General features: G+C 46.3%; 1 protein-coding gene across 2 annotated transcripts; it reads left to right on the forward strand.

Moving 5' to 3' along the window:
- Window positions 1–97: 97 nt before the first annotated feature.
- On the forward strand, window positions 98–12,609 carry LOC310922126 (ER membrane protein complex subunit 5-like). 2 transcript variants are annotated; one of them, XM_083882522.1, is made up of 4 exons: window positions 98–294; window positions 1,699–1,751; window positions 9,387–9,490; window positions 10,481–12,609. In XM_083882522.1, the coding sequence occupies exons 1-4, from the start codon at window positions 156–158 to the stop codon at window positions 10,641–10,643; spliced, it is 459 nt and encodes a 152-aa protein (XP_083738648.1). In that variant the 5' UTR covers window positions 98–155; the 3' UTR covers window positions 10,644–12,609. The 2 variants fall into 2 exon arrangements, with proteins under 2 accessions (XP_083738648.1, XP_083738649.1); XM_083882523.1 differs by lacking the exon at window positions 98–294 and adding an exon at window positions 1,083–1,185.
- Window positions 12,610–22,401: the final 9,792 nt, after the last annotated feature.

Consider the following 22,401-nt stretch of genomic DNA (forward strand, 5'->3'; position numbering starts at 1 on the left):
AGGAACAGCACGGGGAGCCCGGATAGGGACGGGCCGGCAGCGACGGAGCGGGAAAGGGGGACGGGGAGCGGGGGAAGGGGACGAAGGCGATTCTGGGGAGCTCGTAAGGCGAGGTTTGGGAGGGAAGGAGGTGCCTGGGGCTGCCGGGGGCTGCCATGAGCCCTGGGGAGGCTGGGACGAGTCCTAGAGAACGGGAAGCGAGTGACGACGAAGGATGCGAGAAGGGGGAAGGTGATCAGAGTTCGAAGGGGTTTGTAAGAGGGAAAAGAAGTCCCCAGACAGACTTGATGCAAGGTAGTTTAGCGCGGCCGCGCACAGGAGCAGGTGTTGTTTGTGCGCAGGGTGCTTTGGAGGGATGTCCTGCAGGACACACCCCGGCCCCGGCTCATGGGGAGACGGGGTCCAGGGGGATCCTGGAGGCTGGTCGTGCCTTCACACCGTGCCAAGGCATTGTGGATGGTGCCTAGCGCCGCCGTCAGCCCCGAAGTGGTATCAGGGTAAACTTCCCACCTTTTTAACCAAGAAATGGAGGGGGGATGCGTGGAGCCGGTGGGTCAAAGGTTGCAATAAATGCCAATGATCCGCTTAAAGGTGACTTTTAGGAAACGTCCTTAAAGAATTGCCTTTGTGCCTTGGGGGCATGGAAGACCCAGGATGCTTGGCTGTGTGAGACTCTGGTGTTTCCTTGCTTTGCTTTGCCCAAGCCTGGCTCGGCCAGGGGCGTCCCTCCTGCACGTGTTATGTGCATCCCTTTGCCCCGTTTTTTATTGCACCGGTTTCTCAAGCTTTGAGGTTAAACACATGGAAAGCGGGAATTAACTCGAGCACCACTGGCCCTACGCTCTGTTTTCAGCTGGAAGGGATCTGGCCTAGCCCAGTGGAGGGAAAGGGCCTGTTCGGGGGATCGATGAGCCCCTTCTCCCTCAGCCGCCCCTCAGGACCACCCCTAGCTCCCAGGGTCCACTCACCCTCTCGCATTTTATCAATGGCCCCGCCCCCTGCCGCTGAAGCCACGCACTCTCGGGCGCTGTCTGGCCCTGCCCCCCTCCTTGGTGACTCCATCATCGTGCGCCGGGGCGCCCTGGCGGCGGTGGTGGGCAGCTATGGCGGCGGGGTCGGTGTGGAAGGGGCTGGTGGGGCTCGGCCTGTTCGCCCTGGCACACGCGGCCTTCTCGGCGGCGCAGCGTGAGTCACTGCCGGGGGGGGGGGCGGGGCGCTCCGGGGCACCGGCACCCCTGCGCGGCCGACGGGGAGCTGCCGGGGCGGGGGCTGGGCCGGCGTCATCATCGTCCTTAGCCGCGAGCCCGCCGGCGGGGGCGGCCCTGCCCTTGGGAGCCGGGCTGTGGGGAGAGCGGAGGTTCCGGGAGGAGCGCGAGGCTTGCCCCGTGTGGGCGCCGCAGCAGCCGAGAAGGGAGGGAAAAACGAAGGGTGGGAATGGGGAGCTGCTGCCCGCTGGGTTGCGGCTTTAGCCTGGCTTCTGCCGTCCCGCTGCCTCCCGTCCCCACGGCCCGCCTCCCTCCCGGCTGCTTGGGGTAGGGCCGGCCGTGCTCCGGAGTAGCGGAGCCTCACAGCGGCACTAGGGCTGCCCGGGGAGACTGACACGTGTCTCTGCAGCCGTTTCTCTGGGAGTTTATGTTACCGGGCTGTTTATTTGCATACACAGAGTGTTTGATGCATGCGTGTGTTTCTGTTTTGTAGATCGTTCTTATATGAGGTTGACAGAAAAGGAAGATGAAACGTTGCCCATAGATGTAAGTTTTTGCAATATATGAAAGGTGTAACTGTGGGGTGGTTTAGTCTCTCAACTGCTTCCTTTTAATGTGCTAAGCAAGCATAAAGGATAAATTAGTTTTTAAGCTGCACTTTCATCGGAGCTCCCACTTTCGAAAAGAACCATACTGATTTATTAAAAAACTATGGATATTGATCTAATACCAGTATCCAACTATGACGGACAAAGACTCTCTAACAGTTTAAAGTTAGAAAGTGTATGTTTATTACGACGCCGGGCAGCGTGCGGGATCGCTCCCAAATACACACGCGCAATTTACAGATCATCACAGGGTCTTTTATGTATAGGAGTATTGAATACACAAACTACAAATGCATATTCATAGCTCTGGTACATCCCATTCCCCACTTCGTATGGAAATTAGCCCAAAAAAGCCATCAAGCATGTGTAGTTTGTTCTTTGAAATGGGTCGGTGGTCTTTTTTATAGGGTGGGGTCCCAAAATGATGAAGTAAGATGGGTCTTCCTCCCTTGACATTTTAACCTTTAGTGTTCGTGACAGCTAAATCCTGTTTTTTCCAGGACTGTTTGATTTATGATTGTATTGTATTCATGGGGTCTATTGATTATTCAGGATGCAAAAGCCTAGTTTGACAGCTCCCGTGATTTATCAGTTCCTTATCAGTTCCTTCAGTCTGGCTTCTGTTAGCAAAAGGGAAGTCCTAGCTACATTATCTCAGCACTATCTATTTTGACTACAGTCTTTAATTCTTCTAAATCAATGCCTCATTTTCCCCACTTCTCTTTTTTAAAGTGAGTAAATTCTTTTACTCAAAAGAGTCTTCCTCATCAATCCAATCTGTACAGCTAGTGTCTCTCAAGACCAAACCACACGCTTTTGATAATGAGGTTAAGGCTGCTATTCATTGTAGCATCCTCCAATTCCAAACAAGCATCGCAACAGATAAAACTAAACTTATACTAACCAGAATAAGCAACACAACTATAGGGTGGACTAAGGCATTTAGTATACCAGTTGCTGTTGGAGGCCACCCAAAAAGCACATCTCACTAATGATGGGACAAATGTTCCTCAAGCTTCTTAAATACTCCTTTGATGGTTTCTGTGTAATGGTGATTTGTAATTAATGTCCTTCTTCCCCCTTCCCTAATTTTCTTTAAGATTTCTTTCAGTCTGGGATGTTCCTATGGGTTATCTTACAGGTGCCCGATAGGAAAAATCACATCCCTTAATTCTAACAAAATTGCAAACACACAAATTGAATTGGGTTACAACTTGGTTGTCTATTGGCATGCTGTCTTTGGACAGACACAACCTTGCCCTGTATATACCAGTGAAGTTTTTTTTTTTGTTTGTTTCAAAGTGACAGATCCTAACTGTCTTCTTGCAGTACAGGGCTCTAGATTAACAGTTTGCCATTTTCCTTCAATTTCTTGTGCTCACATCCGGTGTTCAGAAGGGTACAATACAGTTCCGTCATGATTTAATCTTTAGGGGACTATTGGCATGTACTTTTTATTGCACACCCCTCTATTTTGAGTTTAAATGGAGGACATTTCTTTCCCATAACCCTTAGCATCTTATTTAAAGCCTTACGAGAGTAAGCATCATAAGCTTTTCTTTGGCACCTGTTTATCTCAGTCACATTGTACCTACGCAGTATTGTGTTGACCCTTGTTATGGTTAAGCTTATTACTGCAATAATTACAACTTTCCACATAATGTCCATAATAACTATTAGTCCATCTATTCGTGGTTCCGAGTGAGTTTCAGTTTTAGTTCATCGTCGCCTGGTGTGATCTTCCAGATTCCTTCTGGGGCTTTCTTCACTTGGGAATGATGGATCCAGGCCTTCTGTTCTTTGATCTTGATTGCAGTGAAAGTAGTAAGAAGCATCTGGAATGTTCCTTCTCGCTGTGGTTCCAAGAACTTTTCTGCAAAAGACTTAATTTCTAGGTTGTCTAATTTTTGTTTTGAGCTCTAGCCACATATTTCTTAATTTCTCTAAATTGTCTATTTAGGGCCACCATATACTTGTGGCCCTCTATCTGGGGATATGGTGGCTGGAACTCTACCCCCGGTATTATTTTTTTGCAACCGTGCTTTGGTTACTTCTCAGGCTTTAGCCATTCTAATAGGCAAGGCTTCTGGCCATCCTGAAAAGGTATCAGTTAACACCAATAGGTAACGATATCCTCCCTTCCTGGGCAGCTCTGTAAAATCAATTTGCTATTGTTGCCCAGGTCCACAGCCTTTCCCAATATGTCCCATTTTAGGCTTTGGTGTATTTTTGGAATTAGTTTGGAGGCAAAGACTACACTGATGGGTTACCTGTATCACTGTACCTTGTAACTTTCTGGCCACAATTCTTTCCTTCAAATAACTATACAAGATGTCTATTCCCCAGTGTGTTTTCTCATGTTCTCTTTACACTAATGACCATAACAAATAGGAGGGTACTACAAGCTTCTCTTTCTCTGTCATGGCCCACCCTTCCTGATTATAATTTGCTTTCTCTGCTTTAATAAGTTTCTTACTCTTCATATTATATACTGGCTTACCTTTAATTGAAATTTTTTCATCTGGATAAGTGCTGCCTCAATTGTCCCATCGGGTACCTCACCTTTAGCTGCGTCTTTTGCCTCTCTGTCCGCCAGCATATTCTCTTCTTCCAATTAGAGCTAACTTTTTGATGCGATCTGTGCCATCCTCTCAAGTAGCTGCACAGCATCTAGCAGCTTTAGGATTTTTTCCAAATGGCTCTGTGTGCAAGGACTACCTCAAAGGCATACCTTGAGTAGATGTTCAGCTTTCTGTGCAGAGGTGTTGGTGGGCAATGGTCCAGACTCTATTACCTCTCTGCTGATGGTAACTGCATACCCAGCATGCCTCTTTCCACTGACAACCTAGCTGCTTCTGTCAGTAAACCAGGTCTCAGCATCCTCAATCGGAGTGTCCTTCAGATCCGGGTGACTGGAGTAGGTGGTTTCGATGGTCTCCAGGCGGTCGTGGATCACTGGTTCTCCTATACTCCCGCTGAGGAAGGAAGCTGGGTTCACAATGTTAGTTACCACAATATTAACATCTTGTTCTACCAGTATAGCTTGGTACATTAGGAATCTCTGTGGGGAGATCTAATGTCCTCCTTTTCTTCAAGGACTGCAGACATTGTATGGGACACTAGCACAGGCATCTTCTGGCCTAGAGTGAATTCTGAGGCACTCTGGCCATCCTTTAGGAGCTGTGTACTCACGTCTGGAAGTCCGAGGGCTGGAGCTGACATGACGGCCTTCTTTAGCTGGTCAAAGGCCTGAATAGCTTTCTTAACCCAGGTAAATGACTGTTTGCCTCATCAGCTGGGCTTTCTTCTGGGATCTGCAAGCCCAAAAAGTTTAGGAGGCTTACCGTCTGGTCCACTCATGTTCCCTGGATCTGGGTAGCTATTAGGAGGTCTTCTGCATACTGGAGCAACTGTTTGCAAGCTGCTCCCCCAATATACTTTTGGTGAAGCACACACTATATGAGCTGGTTCTTCCATCCAGTTTGAGGTTCTCCTGTGCAAGGACCACCTCAAAGGACTCAAATGAAAAGATTTTCTGGCTGGCTTTATGGAGAGGGAGGCAAAAGAAAGCATCTGCACATCTAAAACAGTAAATAAGTTAACAAGATATAAGGGTTAGCAACTACTGAATACAAGCCTTCAGTTATCTTGTTAACAGCTAAGTTTTGTACCAGCCTGTATGACTTGTCAGGCTTCTTCACTGGCAAGATAGGAGTGTTGAAATCAAACTGACACTCCTTCAGTAGTTTTATCTTTAAAAAGTTTTCTTTGCCCTGCCGGCATGTCAGGAGCCTACATTCCAGGAAACACCTACTGATCTATTTTATTTTTTTTTCCAATTTTTTTGTTATCTACATTAACAGTTTTACATATTGTTGATTCTTTACCTCCAAAATAATTTTTCTATTTTTAAATATTACTTTTGCCTCCAGCTGCTCTAGCAGATCTCTGCCCAAAAGTGCAGATGGAGCATTAGGCATATATAAAAATCGATGGATTCTCTATTGTTTCCCCAATTTAAACTTCAATGGTTTGTAAAAGTAAGCCCTTTTTAGGTTGGCCAGCCGCTTCTTTTACTATTACATAGTTACTGGTTACAGGTGTTAGGGTTTTCAAGAATTTTATTTCTTTTTCTCTGTTAAGGCATCAAGCAGCAATTGGAGGTCTGCGTAATCGGGTAAATGCTGCTTGATTATAAACTTCATTTTCTTAGCAACCCCTATTGCATCACTTTGATAGCCTTTAGCACCCTTTTCCCAGATCTCTAAATCAATTGAGGAAAAGGGGACCTTAATCAGTTTTGTCTCTCCATCAGAGGTCATTGCTTGTCAAAGCACCAGCTGTTGAAGAAAGAAATTTTTTAAAAAGGAAAAATTCTTTTTATTTAAAAGAAAAACCCCATACAATTGCCTAGACACTTAATCCAAATTACTGGTTATTAATTTTTAGGGTTTCTGAAATTCCGTCTCTGGGCAGGGGAACTCTTTGAACCAGCTTTTCAATTCTTGTGCCTTCTATTCCTGGGCATATAGTTTAACCAGAAGAAGGGAAAGAACAGCTTGTTAATCTTAAAACAAAATTTAGCAATATGTATTCTTTAAAACAAGGCTCGAAGCACCAGCTGTTGAAGAAAGAATTTATGTTTACATAAAAAAAGGAAAAATTCTTTTTATTTAAAAGAAAAAACCCACACGATTACCCAGACACTTAATTCAAATTACTGGTTATTAATTTTTAGGGTTTCTGAAATTCCATCCCTGGGCAGGGGAACTCTTTGAACCAGCTTTTCAATTCTTGTGCTTCCTATTCCTAGGCATATAGTTTAACCAGAGAAAGGGAAAGAACATCTTGTTGATCTTATAACAAAAAGTTAACAATTGAAGAAAAATTGCAATCAACTTCTTATACACTGTAGTAAGGTGTAGCCAAGAACTAGTCTGGGTTCTCTGCTTTTCTTGCACAAAACTACCGGACTAGGTCTTTTCCCCCCTCACCAAAACCTGTTAAAAAAAAGGAGGGGGGTGGTCCCCGATCTCTTTTTTACAATTAAAACTGCATTCTCTTAACAAACAACACCTTAGCTTTTTTAGAATTTCAAAGACACAGCCTGAGGCTATAAATTCTGGCTCCCTGCTGGTTACCGGGACAACTCTTATCTCGGTGGTATGTTGGGCATAAGTTTGCAAAAAATAACAAAACAAAAAAAAAAAAAAAAAACTAAAACAAAACTCCTCAAAACTCTTTACTTTTGTTGTTTTGTTTTGTTTTTTTTTCTTATAAACAATAAACAGTTTATTCACCCACAGATGTTTTTTACTGAACAACACACTGATTAAAATCACACTATCAGTTATACAGTCAGGACACACAGCACCCTCCGTGACACCCTCCAGTCACGGCCCAAGCACATCCCCCCCGAATTCCTCTGCTTTTCAAACAGAGGTATTTTCTGTGGATCGGCAGGGGGATTTTAAAATCTCTTACAACTTTAAATTTATAACACTTACAAGGGTTAGTAACACACTTTAAAAACAAAAACACTTACAACACAAACTTTCACAATTCACACGCATACGGTACACAAATTATTCTCTTCGTAAGCACGCAATCACAAAGAAAACCCAAACAGACACAAATACCCACACACATCCAGCGCTCGCGACCGCAACTCAAAACGGGACCCTGTTCGCCTCAAAAATTCAGGCTAGCCTCTCAGATTATGAATTACTAAAGTGCACCTTTAAACTACAAACCAAAATTGGAGCCACTACACTCCTACAACCAATACAGCAGCTCTGTGCCGCTGCTGCTTTCCCCCTGGAATGCAGCCAACAGTGACCAGCGTTACCTGGACAAGCCAAAATTGGAGCCACTACGCTCCCAATACCAGCAGCTCTGTGTCACCGCTGCTCCCCTCCCCGGGATGCAGCCACCAGTGACCAGCTTTACCTGGAACACAACAACCATACAACACTCCTCGGAGATTCCAAAACCCAGTCAGGCCTCTGCTTTGCATAAGACGTCTCTTATGACTTATAAGCCGCCTCTATTCAAAGGTACCTGCATTCAATACGTTTTTCTTTAAACATACCTTTTGTCCGTAGTTCCAGGAGGTTCTGGTCTTTCCCCGGGTGCGATAAGGTCTAAGGAGCCCTCACCCTGAAAACTTTGGGCAGGCGCCTAGAGGGGGTCCCAGACCCCACCGGCCCCACGGCCAGAGAGAGCAGTTCTCCTGGCTGGCTCGCCAAAATGATTTATTAAAAAACTATGGATATTGATCTAATACCAATATCCAACTATGACGGACAAAGACTCTCTAACAGTTTAAAGTTAGAAAGTGTATGTTTATTACGACGCCGGGCAGCGTGCGGGATCGCTCCCAAATACACACGCGCAATTTACAGATCATCACAGGGTCTTTTATGTATAGGAGTATTGAATACACAAACTACAAATGCATATTCATAGCTCTGGTACATCCCATTCCCCGCTTCGTATGGAAATTAGCCCAAAAAGCCATCAAGCATGTGTAGTTTGTTCTTTGAAATGGGTCGGTGGTCTTTTTTATAGGGTGGGATCCCAAAATGATGAAGTAAGATGGGTCTTCCTCCCTTGACTTTTTAACCTTTAGTGTTCGTGACAGCTAAATCCTGTTTTTTCCAGGACTGTTTGATTTATGATTGTATTGTATTCATGGGGTCTATTGATTATTCAGGATGCAAAAGCCTAGTTTGACAGCTCCCGTGATTTATCAGTTCCTTATCAGTTCCTTCAGTCTGGCTTCTGTTAGCAAAAGGGAAGTCCTAGCTACATTATCTCAGCACTATCTATTTTGACTACAGTCTTTAATTCTTCTAAATCAATGCCTCAATACTTTTCATCCCAACTTCCTGAGTGTGTTGTAGTTGTCAGTGAAACCAAACCCCAGATTCAGACCTCCCTCTCTTTTAGAACTACCCTGGAGCATCTTGTCCAAGATTTCCTGAATGTAGCTCAGAGGGCTTTTGCATCCATCACCTCCTTTGCAGCATAAACATCCTGCACCCTCTGACTCTGGTTGGCTGATGTGTTTACCCAGTGTGACTGATGCCAGCACAACCTGCTTCAGGAAGGGGGCTTTTATTTATTTTATTTGCTTGCTTTTCAAATTTCCACTTCAGTTATCTGTTCCCTCTCCTTAATCAGAAGGGCAGGGAGATCAGGTGCCCAGGAGAGCCAAGCACAGCACTTGGCCTGGGGCTCCAGGCTTGTTCCTGGCAGGAGTTTGGATCCTGGAGTGCACAGAATCCAGTGTTTGGTCTCAGGCTCTTGCTGAGGAGTTGTGTGAGTTGATTCAGTTGGTGCAACCTCGACTTGTGCTGGGGCAGCTGGAGCTCTGCCAGAGTTCTGCTGTGCAAATAGGAGGGAATTATAATTCTCCTGTGCCTCAGTTTCCCCACTGCTGGATTGCCCACCTCTGTTTGCTGTCACTGGATGAAAAGCACAAGAGATACTGCGTGAAAGCTGAGATTTTTTGGTAAATGTGCAGAACACTTGGTAATGTTTGTGTTGCACTGTGCTCCCTCTGTTGCAGATAGTCCTACAGACTCTGCTGGCCTTCGCCATCACCTGCTATGGGATAGCACATATTGCAGGAGAGTTTAAAGACATGGATGCCACTTCAGAACTCAAAAATAAGTATGTTTTATTTCTTTTTATATGCACTGGTATCTGCTTCTCTGTACAAACTGAAATCGCTTATCTTTAGCTCAGTCCTTCAGTGCATGCTGTGGGCAGTGACCCCAAGGCAACAGCCACACTTGCGAAAGCCAACAGTGTCTTGAGTTTTAGGGAGAGTTAGATAACAGGCAGAAATCAAATAAACTTCTTGCTTTTCCTCATCTGAAATCCTGCTGTGCAGACTTGGTAGAGGAATGAAATGTGTAGGTGGGAAGTAGAGCTCAGGAATCACCACCTGCTGTCTTGACATGGTCTCAGACTGCAGGGTCTGGCTCATAGCCTGCTTCCTCATGAGAGTCTGAGTCACTTGAGTCTCACACAGTATATTCAAGGCAGGACAGCTGAAAGACATTAAGAAAATAAGGGATTTTGGATCAAGATTTTGAAGAGGATAGTTGGTTAGAGCATGCCAAGGTCATAGGTTCAACTGCTTTATGAGCCGTTCACTTCAGAGTTGGACTTAATGATCCTTGTGGGTCCCTTCCAACTCAGAATAGTCTGTGATTCTGACAGGAAATTGGATGGGCAGATGTTGCTTCTTTGGCTGATTCCAAAACGACAAAGGAGTATAGGAAGTGAAAAAGTTGACATAATTGTATTTCAGAGTGTTCACCTAAAGCCTTTAGCATGAGGCTCCCAGGGGGATGGAAAGCTGAGCATCATGAGGATGTTAACACAAGTGACAGCTGAACAAAGGCTGGCATGTGGTGTGTCTGCAGGCAGCATCCACAGGTGGCTCCTGAGCTCCAGAAAGGAAGGGGAAGTTTTTGACGTGGACATCTTTTAGTCTTTTTCACAACTGGCTGTGTTTAGGAAACTTAAAAGCAAGCAAGAGTTTTGGATTGAAAACTTGTATTTCTGTCTAAAGTCAATACGCCCCAGACTGACTGTTCAAAACTCCCTGCTCTGAGAGAGTATTAACCTTGGCTTTTTACATTTGTTTTGAAGGACATTTGACACATTAAGGAACCATCCGTCTTTTTATGTATTTAATCATCGTGGTAGAGTATTGCTCCAGTCCCCAGACACAGTGAATTCTTCTTCAAACCAAGATGCTTTGTCATCCAGTTCGGCACTGAAATTTCGAAAACTTGAACCTCTGCACCGCTAAGACTTTTACAAATGATACCAATAACCCAGGACACTGAGATGTAATATTCAAGTCGGGGATGTAAACGCTTTTTTAATTTCTGGAGCAGTATTTATATTGATCTTCCAGACTTTATAAAAAAAATATATAAAAATATATATGTATATAAACTAATGACCTTCTTTGTACACTGTTTATGAAAATGACCAAATTGTGAATTGGTAATGCAATGTAAATTCTACAGTTATGCTGTGAAACACATCCTCAAAGTTTCAGATATTAAAACGAGTTGCAGCTAACTTAACTTCAGTTAAAACAAAAAGCAAACTAGTTTTTCCTGCAATTAATGTTCTTTGACAGGAGGGAATGTTTGAGTGTATTCATTTTCTCAGATTGCTTGCACTACAATCTATGGACCCCCTCAGAAATGCTGTGTGCACTGCATCACTGAACAGCAGGAAAAGGGGCAGCATCTGATCCTAGAATGCCTGTGGGACGCCAGCACAGTGTGGCAGGGGAAGTCAGAGATTGCTTTCATTTTTATTTTTTTACAATGCTGAAAAACAGTTGTGTGAAGGGTTATTCTTTTTTTCCTGGTTTCTCACTACCACGTTATTTCCTCGTTGTCCTCCTTCATTTCATGTAAGTTGCCCCAGGTTGGCTGGGCTGTGGCTGTGCACTGGTGCTTGTGTGGGGGAGGCAGCTCACATAGATCATCTGCCACACTCTGTGTTCTCCAGCTGTGAACCGGGGAATGTTGAACATTGTGTACGTGCTGAACATGGTGTTGGCACCAGGTACAACCTCCAGGTCATCTTCATATTCAAGTATCAGTAAGAACTGTCACTTCTGTGAGTAATCCAGGGGTAGGGTCTAGCAGCTCGCTCTGTTTGCTGGCACTAATCCAGGACAGCTACCCCTTTTCTGCCAACAGAGCCTTCCACTTTGATTTTTTCAGCTGAGCCCTTTGTTGATTTAAGATTACTGTCTTGATTTCATGTACTAGAGCTGATCATACTGTCCTTAACTCTTATGTCTAAATTCTTATCTCCCCTCAGGGGCTGAATCAATGCTAAAATCTCTCTTGGTCTGGCTTTTCACCTCCCTGATGCAGCAGAGGGAGGGTAGGTCGAGATACTGGTGGGGCCAGCAAGAATTTGGCCTGGTTGGAGGATGTTTCACTGGCACAGTGGAAACTCAGCCTTTTGTCCTGGCATCTGTTGAGCTGTGTTTGGTATTTTTTTAAACTGTTAAGAACTGTCAAAGGCAAAAAGCTTGGTAAAATTACTGTATAAACCGAAGCCTCTTTTTCTAGCTCTGCCCATCCTATGGAGTGGGTGCCCCAGTGCTCGAGCAATATCTGTGGCTGCTGCTCTACAATCACAAGCATCTGGGTTTGATTAGAAAGGGTTACTCTGCCAGCTGAAGGCATCTGAGCTGCAGGATTAGTTCCTAAAGTGTCCTGGTCCCCCTCTTGCTGGTGTCACAAATCAGCTCCTGCCAGCACCAAAGGCCTCAGAAATAGTATTGGGGAACAGGGCTGCTGTGCGGCAGCTGCTGCACAGAGGGGAGGCTGAACATGGGCTAGGTGACCTTGTGGGGCAGAGGAGAGACAGAATTAGCAGAGGGAGGGAGAAGCAGAGCAGGAGCTCAGTAACCATTGTAGTAGACGAGTTCTGCAGCTGTGGTTGCACTGAGCCCTTTGCAGAGGGTCTTGGAGCCGAGCTGCTCACACAAAACATCTGAGAAGCCCCATTTGTGCTGCTGGAAGGCTACAGGGACCTGCCTGAGGTGGGAGGTGCTGCTGGGACAGGGAGGTGGAGAACATCACCTGCTGCTTGGAGCAGGTCCTGCTGGGAGCACCCTGTGGCTGTGTCAGGGCCCTTCTTGTGAGGAGTAGCCTCACTCTGCAGCAGCAATGGTTCTATCACAAAGCTGTACAAATTATTTTTTTCTTATTGATCTCACAATGTCAAATAAAAATTGATATCCTTAACGTGTTTTTTTTTATTTCTGACCATCCTGGAGCCTGCTGCAGCAAATCCCTGGTGCGTGACTATTTAAAAGTGACTGCCCAGCACTGACATGAAGTGATTGCCTTAATTATGGCAGCTCTGTGTGAAAGTGCTGTCTGGCCTGGTGTTCATTACTGGGAGATAAGATCAGAAGGTGGGATCAAAATAGTTGCAAGTAGCTAAGTAAAACACTTAGGAGGGAAATATTGCCAGCCTGGGGATCTGCTTGCCTTTCAGGTTCCTTGTCATCCTCTCTGGCAGAGCTGACATTTTCTGTCTTCAATTTAACCACAGTAAAGGCTTTTCTACCATGTGCTAATCCCCTGCCAGCCCACGGGACAGGCTCCTGCAAGGTCTGGTGTTGCAACAGTCACTGGGGGAAACACTCAGGCTGCTCCTAGGGCTGGCAATAATTAAAATCCTGGACTTGAGTAAGATCACTTTTCACCCCTTGCTCTGCTTTTCCACTGGAGGAGGTTGAAAAGTTAGCAAAGCACTAGAGGAGTTTGCTCAACTACAGCATCCATCAGGATTGCACCAGAGACCAGCAAACTCACTCCTCATCTGCTTTCCGTGCTGCTGTAGTTCTGCATCCAGCACAGAATACAAGGGGAAAACACCAATAAAACTGGTGTTTTGGGAAGGGGCACCTTAACTAGCTCCCAAAGCCACCTCATGCTTCCCTTGCAGCATGGGGTTCTTCACAGATGAGCTTCTCTTCTTCAAAAGCAAAGCAAGAGTTCAGCCAAGAGTTTCTTGAATTAGATTGGAGAGTTTCCAGCCTCACGCAATGCACATTTACAGCTGTCACATCTTGAATTACTTTGGCTACAAGCCATGATATTTCTACTACATTAAATAGTTAAATAAAAAATATGTGCTGGTAATTTCCATTCACTGCCGAAGTAGCAGGTTTAATCTGCATTAATTTTGCTGGGTTTTTGAACTATTCCAGTGAGAGCTCAGTGGGGAATTGCTAAGGAGGGCAGGAGTCATTTACACCCTTGCAGGTCAGGGGATGGGGGACCATGGTTTGTGTCAGAGATTGGTCACTCGTGCAGCCCTTCTGTGTGAGGCTGGAATGGGAGTGCAGCTGGCAGAAGCACTTATTCTAGAGGTCAGTGAGGGCTGAACTGCAGCACCATGTGTGGAAATCCCTCCTGGTCACACATCTGATGTGTCCCCTCTGCGTGTCCCAGACGGAGCCATCGCTGCCATCTGGTGCCAGGACCCATGTGCTCCATGCTGCCCAAAGCTGGAGCACAGCTTTCTCAGGAAAGCTGGCAGCTAATGGCCCCTTCCAGGTGCTCTGGAGCACCCACACAGTCCTCCTCACTGAAGAAAGCAGGGATTGACAGTTACTTTCTAACCCTAAAATGATCACTTGGCTTCCTTATCACTTGCTCCCCGTGGTTCAGGTTCTCTCACACTTCACCACACTGCAGCAGATCTGCCCTTCTCCATCTCTGACACCTTGCTGAAGGAGACATCTTACTGTGGGGACATCCTCCAGTTGGATACAGCCCCCTCACCAAGAGTGGCACCATTTCTGCTCCCTTTTGTCACCTGCACCAAACAGCAGCAATTTTCCACCAGACAATTCGGGAAGGCTGAGGCTCACCCCACAGCATCTGGGGCCACAGTGCTGCCCCCAGGCTCCCTGTGGGAAGCCCCCCAGCCAGGCAGGGAAGCTGCAGCTCTACAGTTCCCTGCTGTCCCAGCCATGCTGTACCAGACTGGCAGGCTGCCTGCAGAGGGGAAGGGCAAAGCAAGGCTATTTTGAATGTTAAACAAGCAGAAAAGACTTTGGTACCAGCTTTCCACAGCCAGCACTAACAGTGAAGGCAAAACACTCCTTGGATTTGGCCTTGAGGTTCACCTTGAAGCCATAATCACCAAGGGCAGAACCTCGGTGGAAATAAATCTGATATTCCAGCAGGTAAAAGCCTTTTAATCAATCCCAGGTTGGTCTGAGTGACACAATGCCATTTCAAAACACTTGACTGCAACAAAAGCTACATCCTTAAAATGGCAGCTAATTCATTTTCCTGTCCTGCTAACTTAATCCTTTTTCCAGCCAAGAAAGGCAAATGGGAGTTCACAGAGCAGCGAGGCAGCCAGGAGCCTGGCAGCATGAGCACGAACACAAGCCCCAGGGCTCCTTGGCAGGGGCCCAGGCTGTGTGGTGTCACAGCTTCCCAGGCCCTTTTAATAGGAAGGGAGATGGAAAAAAAAAATTAAAGGTGACATTTGGATTATCAATGGCTCACCCTATGCCAGTGGTCCCAGGGAACCCACAGCCCCTCACACAGAGATGTGGCTCTATTCCCAATTCATATCCCAGTGCTGCCAGCAGAGCACCCAGCACTCGCAGTGTCCTCCCTGTCCAGACTGGTGCTGGCTGAACCAGTTTCCCCAGAATCTGCTGGAGGCAGGCCTTGCTGCAGGGGGACTTCACTTTGGATTACAGGAAAAAAGAAAATAGAAGGAAAGAAAATATTCCCCTCCTCCCCCAAGGTATTTCTGCTGTGTATTTTAGAGCAGTTCAGGGCCAGCCAGAAAAGGGCAGTGCTGATGTCCCCAGAGCCCTAGGCTGCTCCAGTGCAGGATGCAGGAGGAGCATCTTGTGTGCACAGCAAAGGCTGAAGCAGTGATTTATTCCCCATCCTGGACGCAGAAGTGCACAAAACAGGACACAGCCCAAAGCAGGTTTGGAGCAGCCAGTTTGGCAGGCAGTCCAAAGAGGGCCTCCTCTTCCCCACATCCACACCAGGCTGTCATTCCCTGGGCCATTACTGAAGCCTCCTAGGCATCCATAGGCCTGGGTGAGCCCCCAGCGAGGCACCACCTCCCCAGCACAATGCAAAGCACATGGAGGGGAGAAAAGGGGCCAAACAATGGCCCCTCCTTGCCCAAGGCCTCCATGCTGCTCTACAGCCTCCTGCCACACACAGATCTCTGCTGAGGGACCTTGGGGATGGTGGCACCATTTTAGTCACCACCACCACTCTGAAGCTGGAGCTGGCTGCTCCTCCCATACCTGTTTAAATGCAGCAGCTTCAGATCACAAAGGAAAAGCCACAGCAGAGCGAGGCCCATGTTCATCTCCCATGGGAGGGACCCACATATCCTACAGGATGCACCAGGGCTGGTTAAAAACCCAGGTCTGCTGGTGGTCAAGCTGCTGCCTTGGATTGTCCTGGGCTGGCAGGGAGGACAACCTTGGAAACAGCCTGAGCTGTCTCCCAGCATGGGAGCAGTGGGCAGGGGAGCTCTGCAAGGCACTTTCATCTCTGCCTTTGCTTCTTGTGCTCAGGCAGCAACTGCAGAGCTTGAAAGGGGCAGACGTGAGGCTCAACCCCACCACATTACAGGAGCAGAGCAACGGGATGCACCAGAGAGATGAAGTGCTAGTTAAAACAGGAGCAGTGAAATAAGGAGTGAGTCACGACGAGCTCCGGACAGAGAAGAGCACTCCATGAGCATGAAACCCCCTCACAGGGCCCCACACCAGCCCCGCACTGAGCACAGCACTGACCTCCCAAATTCACCACTGGTCAATCCCTCAGACAGCTCCCACCTCGTGCCTGAGCATGAACAGGGAAAGGTTTTCAACCTCTTTCTGGTTTCCTATCATAGCAAGAGCTGTCCCTTTCATCTCCTTACCTTCACAACCGTTTCTCCCTTCAACAGTGGGTACACCAAGTCCAGGGGTGCAAGGCAGACCCTGGGAAGGAGAGCCTGTTGTATCTACATTTGCAGGAATTCAGCTTTGGTCACCTGGAACCCAGACAAAAAGCAGCTTTCAGCTGCCCCATGAGGTCAGAGCCTCCTCAGGGTCCTGATGTGTGAAGAAAAGCCACCACCATCGCTCAACCTATTATCCAGCAACCATTTCCCATCACAGCCTGGGCCGTGACTCACCAGCAATTGCCTTTCCTGCGGGGAATTCAGAGACAGTTCCCAGGAGTCGCTCTGACCCGGTTTCACCTGCAGGAAGCCGCAAGGGCTGCCGCAGCAGCAGCTCGGTGAGAGCTTTCCCAGCTCACTGAGCCCCGGCATGTCCTGCCCACATCCAGCTCTCAGCGAGCCAAACGCTGCCGCCGCACACCGGCATTCCCGTTCTCAGCCAGAACTCCTGCGGAAGGGTTTGATGAATGCGATACACTTAAAAACAGCCTCTTCCAGAGCTCCCAAGTCCCCCACCATCTCCTTTTCCACTAATGATTATTTTGGATAGTGGTTTCTAAGTTCTGTGTGTGCAGAGGGAAGAGCCCTGAACCCAAGATGACAGTGGAATTTCAAAATGTGCTTTCATTGAGCAGGGAAAGGAAAGGTGCTGGAGCAGCTCGGGTCAGAAGCCAAACTAACGAATAGGCAGTACCACAAGTGCCTACAGGCTTGGGCAGCTTCTCTGCAGCCCTCCTACCTTCCTTTCCAAGCTCCTGCTTTTTCCTAGCCCCAGAAGCACACTGCTAGCCAAAAGACACCCACTGCAGCCACCTCTGTGAGGAAGCAGTAGGGAGCCTGTCCTGTCTCCACCTCACACTACTCCCATGCCAGACCCAGCTGGCAGGTGGGAGAGCACAGGGAAAAAGGAACCCACTGACATCTGCAAGAGCCTAGCAGCCAGTGTGATGGTTTGTGGTGGGATTGCCCACACCAGGGAAATAATTCAAGTGTGCAAGACCAAATTAGGGCACAGATTTTATAATCATCTTTGTTAGTGACACACTATATGACCTTGGTTAAGTCCCTCCATCCATCTTTAAAGACTCTCTCAGAGGAGGGCCACAAGACTTTAATTAGCAGCCCTAAAAGTGCTCAAGATAGTTTGTCTCTTCCAAAATAACCAACTGCAGATGAATTGGAACAATATTATTTTCAAATTCTGCAAGCAACTGGGATCCAGGCTGCTCTCAGATCAGTCACTTCAACAACATAATCAAAGTTAAATGTGCCAGCTGTGCATGAAGGGTTTTAATATGCTGTGCAGACTGGAAAACGGCTCAAAGAATCAATGTTATTTTTCTGTGGCTGGGATGTCACTGTCGAGCAACTGCATTATAATCATCTGCAGTCAGCAAAATGCCTGTTTTTTAAAATCACTTTCTAGTCTTGGGGAGCAGGGCTCATTTTTATTTTTGTCTTACTTAGGAAAGCACCCTTGATCCCTGAGACACCCACTGCCAAGGGATCAGGCAGCCACTACAGCAGCGTGCACTGACCAGATCTGTGGCTGCTCAAACCCCAAATACCTCAACAGCTTCCTCAGCTCTGAAAATTGTGCCCAGAGAGGAACTGCTCACACTGCTACCACCACCTCAAGAAACAGTAAGTGCATTTCCACAAACCCAGGAAAAATCAGCTCCAGTTGCCTTTTGTCACTGATCTGAGACCTGGGATGATTCCAGAGCAGTTCCTCCCTGTGGAAAACCTGAGCACAGCCCAGCATCCTTCTCTGCAAGAGCCACCTCTGTGCAAGTACATGGGTCACAACTGCAAGATGAAGCAAGGGGGGAAGTCTCCCAACTCCATCCTTTACAAAAGGCTGAACCCCTCTCATATATTCTACATAATAAAGTTACAAATACAATTTAACATTAAAATATACACCTGCTCTGGAGTAAACAACAAGAAACAGGCTGACCACGCAAAAAGACCTTTGCCCTAGTAATGCTTTATATACCAAAATGCTTTATAACCCTCTTCTCCTATTCAACATCCTGCAGGGTTCTAAGTACTTTTTAAATGAGCACACACCATGGAGATCATTACCAAAATGCTGTCTGTCCTACCAGCTGCTCAGCAGTGGCAAGTGGAGCACTGGGATACAGCAAATTGCCAGAGGTGTCCAATATTTTAAGGGACGTTATGCAAGACTGTTTGCATTAGAGGAGTGACAGTGATTGAGATGGCAGCAAGCATATAGAAATACCAAGGATTCAGCTACTTCCATTGCAGCTGGAGCTGGTCTAGGACTAGGAAATAGCTGTCAAATTCCCACTGCAGATGTAAAGATAAAACTTCCCCAGGCTCTCAAAAACATCAGATCTCCAGCAAAAATCTCATCTGAGGTTTCCATTCCACCACCTTTCCCAAGCTAAACTATTCTTCTGCACTTCAGTATAAATTGTTTGAGAACTTCATCCCAAAAATCTCAAGAAATCTGAAGAAATATGCAGCTGCTTTGAGCACTTCCAAGCTCCAGCTAAAGGACAATTTTCCTTACATGGTATCACCAGTCCCCATTCCTGGCAAAGCCATGTGGCTGAAGGCATGTGCAGCTCAGTTCTTCCACTGCCTATAGAAATATCCTCCAGCATTTACCACAAGGCTGCACAAGTCTGCACAATAATTTAATTCCTTCCTTGGTGCATCCATCCTCTGAAATCTGAGTAATCAGCTGCTCAAGGCACCAGACCTGTGCTCCAGGCCCTGAGAAGCATCTTGTGCACTTTTAAAATGAAGGCTCTGACGTGGAAGAGGTGAAGCTGAACCACCTCCCACAGCACAGCAGCAACTCCCTTTTCCACCAACTCTTCCCACAGCCCCTGTCTGCGCTCCCAGCTCCATGGAAAATCACAGGGCTCCCCTGCCATGCTGCTTTAGCCACTACCAAAAGACAACACCACATCACAGACTGAGAGAAGAAAAACACCAATGCCAAAGCCAAGCCAACAGTCTTTCAGTGATGAACAAGCCAGGTTGCAGCTCAACTGAATGGATAATTTCAGCAAAGTTCAACATTTTTGGTTTAGTCCATTCTCCTTGAAATGATCTCAAGATTCAGATTTAGAATACAGCTTAACAATTCCTGCAGGCCAGAAGATTTTTGCTAAATCCCAAGGCATTCTTCTCCAGTTCCTTCCTTTTCCATTTAGGATAGACTTCAACTTGTTTTTGCAGACCTGCAAGCAGCAGCTCCTTTTAATTCCAGTGACTAATATCCTTCCTTCAGATCTCTGCCAAACCTCCTGTCTGCCAGATCTGAAGTATCTTTGGCCTTATTTTCTGCTTAACTAGATTGCACATTCTCAAGACAAGCACTCTCAAGTCCATTTGCTAAAGGTGTGATGTTGCCATGTTGCTGGTATGAAACACTGTAATTGAGCTTTATAGGTTTTTTAAACTGTTTTGTTTCTGTTAGGTAATGCATTTCTTGCATTTTTCCATCAAAAGTTTCTTAGTAGATACTAAACAACAGACCACAAGAAATCAAACTCAACAGCCTACACTGCTGCCATTTCAGCCAGGCAGTTTAGAGGAAGAACCAGGAGAAAATTACCAGATGAAAAAAAAAAACAAAACAAAAATGTTTGAGAGTCTTTTTTAGTTTCCTGCAAAGGGAGACATACAATTGCTTGACCACAGCAGGGTCAAGCACAGCATAGTAACAGCCTCTGCAGCTGCTATTTTGGAAGATGACAATCACTCTCTGGTGCTGGTTAAACCTGAGCAAGAATACATGTGCCCACCATAAACGGACTGCACCCCCAAACTGGGAACAGCTGCACCCAATCGACACCCGCCATAGTGACCAGCCTGGGAGCTGAATGGCTTAGGAGGAAAAACCCTTCATGTCTACAAGGGAAAAAATAAAAGTAACATGCACTGAGGAGGCCTAGTTAAGAGAGGGTCAGAAAGCAGATGCAGCAGAACTCACACAGGTATCCAGACTCCAAAGCACCTCACAACCCTTCCACCCAAGGAAGGCAAGCACTTAATTTGTTAATTCAGATTGTTAAACAGTGTTCCTCCTTACAGGAAACACAGAGCTGTATTTCTTTCCTACTTCCCAACATTCAACTGTGCCACATTATTTCAACCTTACATAAACAAGGGCTCAAAAATATGTTTGTGCAAAACGCAAATGACTTCCAATTCCAGGATGCATCAGTGGACGCATCCTCTCTCCTTAGCCCTTGCTGAGGGACACTCCTGCTGCGAGAGGCTTGCCTGTCACACAGGTCATAGCCCTGGTGACACAACTCTTGCTGCTGGGCCATGGTCTGTACCAGGAAAGGCAAGGCCTGACACCAGTGTAACCCTCCTGGCTGTCCATGAAGTGCCAGCACAGCTTGGGACTGTGTTCATTCAAGGCATGTCCCACCCACATCCAGCACTGGGGTCTGGCTCACAAGGAATTCTCTCCATTAAGAATCTTCTTAAACCAGTTGTGGAGTATTTTCTGCTTCCTAAATGAGCCATTTCCATGTGGAATTCAGGGCTGTGTGTGCTCTTCATCAATTGGTGTTGCTCCTTTTTTTTCATCTCTGCACTGACACAACCCCTGAGGACATCTTCCTTCCTTCCTAGACTCATGTCCAGTTCACCATATGGTTTCTGCTGCTCTAATACTCTAACCCAAATTCAATCTATTCAGATAAAATAATACTGAGGTAAGGGAAAATTCTCACTGCTTGCACTTGAATATTTTGTAGCTTCTGAGGTGCAAGATTCCAAATGAGTGAATGGAAGTTACCAGCTCCCTGCAGCTGATTTGGCAGCCAACTGCATCCCACCAAAGAGCAGATTAACACACTAACAAGGTCACTAGCCAGAAATATGGCCCCTGCTCAGATACACTATGATCAAGTATCTCTGGCATCAGTGATGAAAATTAAACAGCCATTAACTATATGGAAGAAAGCTGTCTCCTCTTATCACCTACTATTTCAAGAATAGCACATTACATGCAACTTGATGCATTTAACCAGGCCATTTTACAATGAGGTATGCACAGTATATCTGACCCTCTGTAAATAAAATCCATTATAAGAGTCCAACATTTGGCATGGGAGGTCCATCACAGTGACAAACAGCTGCCATGTGAAAGTTGAAAGAGTAAATTCCCCTTTGTATCATTTCAAGGTATTTGTGGGGTTCTTAAAATATTCAATTTTACTCATCTGCACAGATGAATAAAAGTTACTTCTAAGAATCAGGGAACATTTATAGTAATGCCTTCCCCTATGTCACTTCATTCATATACACTGTGACAGAGATTTGCTGTTGCTGTATTTCATTTCCTTCTTGGATTTCACTGGTGTCATTCCAATGGTCAAACTGCATCTTCCAAGGAAACCAAGGCCACTGCTTCAGAGCAGATGGAAAAGATATCTCACAGGCTGGTTTGTACTAAAAATACCATCAGGAACAGAGAAGTACAGGCTCACCACGAGAATCTGTTTCCCTGCCTGGCCAGTCCACTGGAATCCCTGAGATATTTCCCATACGAGGTCAAGAGCACAAGTCAGCATGAGCACAACTTTAACCTGTCTTTTAAACAAAGCTGTTAGAGGATCAGAAGAGGTTATGAGCGAACAACTGAAAACACACACTCATCCCAGGAGCCACTTAATACTGGCACATTATTGGTACTGCTTTAGAGAGAAAAAAAAATTACATGCAGGTGGCTTCAGTCTTCTTTGTATGTTCTGTCATATATGGAATTGCCTTTGGACAAAATAGTTATGAGGAACAGAGGAGAGGATACTAGCTCAGGTAACCAAGGGTTTGGTAAACTGGAACTTATGGCCCTCAAAACTGAGTAAAAATGTGCACCCCAAAGGCCAAGCTGAGTGACACCTCGGCAAGTCCTCCAGGGTACAAACACATTCTGCAGCTAACACCACAAGCTGTGTTTGAGGATGTGAAAGACCAGGTTCAGCTGGTTTTACAAAAGTATCCTCAGTCTGCTGGTAACAGACAACTGGAGGAACTCAGTGCTGCCCGCTACAGACTCCTCAGATTAGCACTTC

This window comes from Zosterops lateralis (assembly GCF_965231275.1).
Source record: "Zosterops lateralis genome assembly, chromosome: W".
In the NCBI taxonomy this organism is placed as follows: Eukaryota; Metazoa; Chordata; class Aves; order Passeriformes; family Zosteropidae; genus Zosterops; species Zosterops lateralis.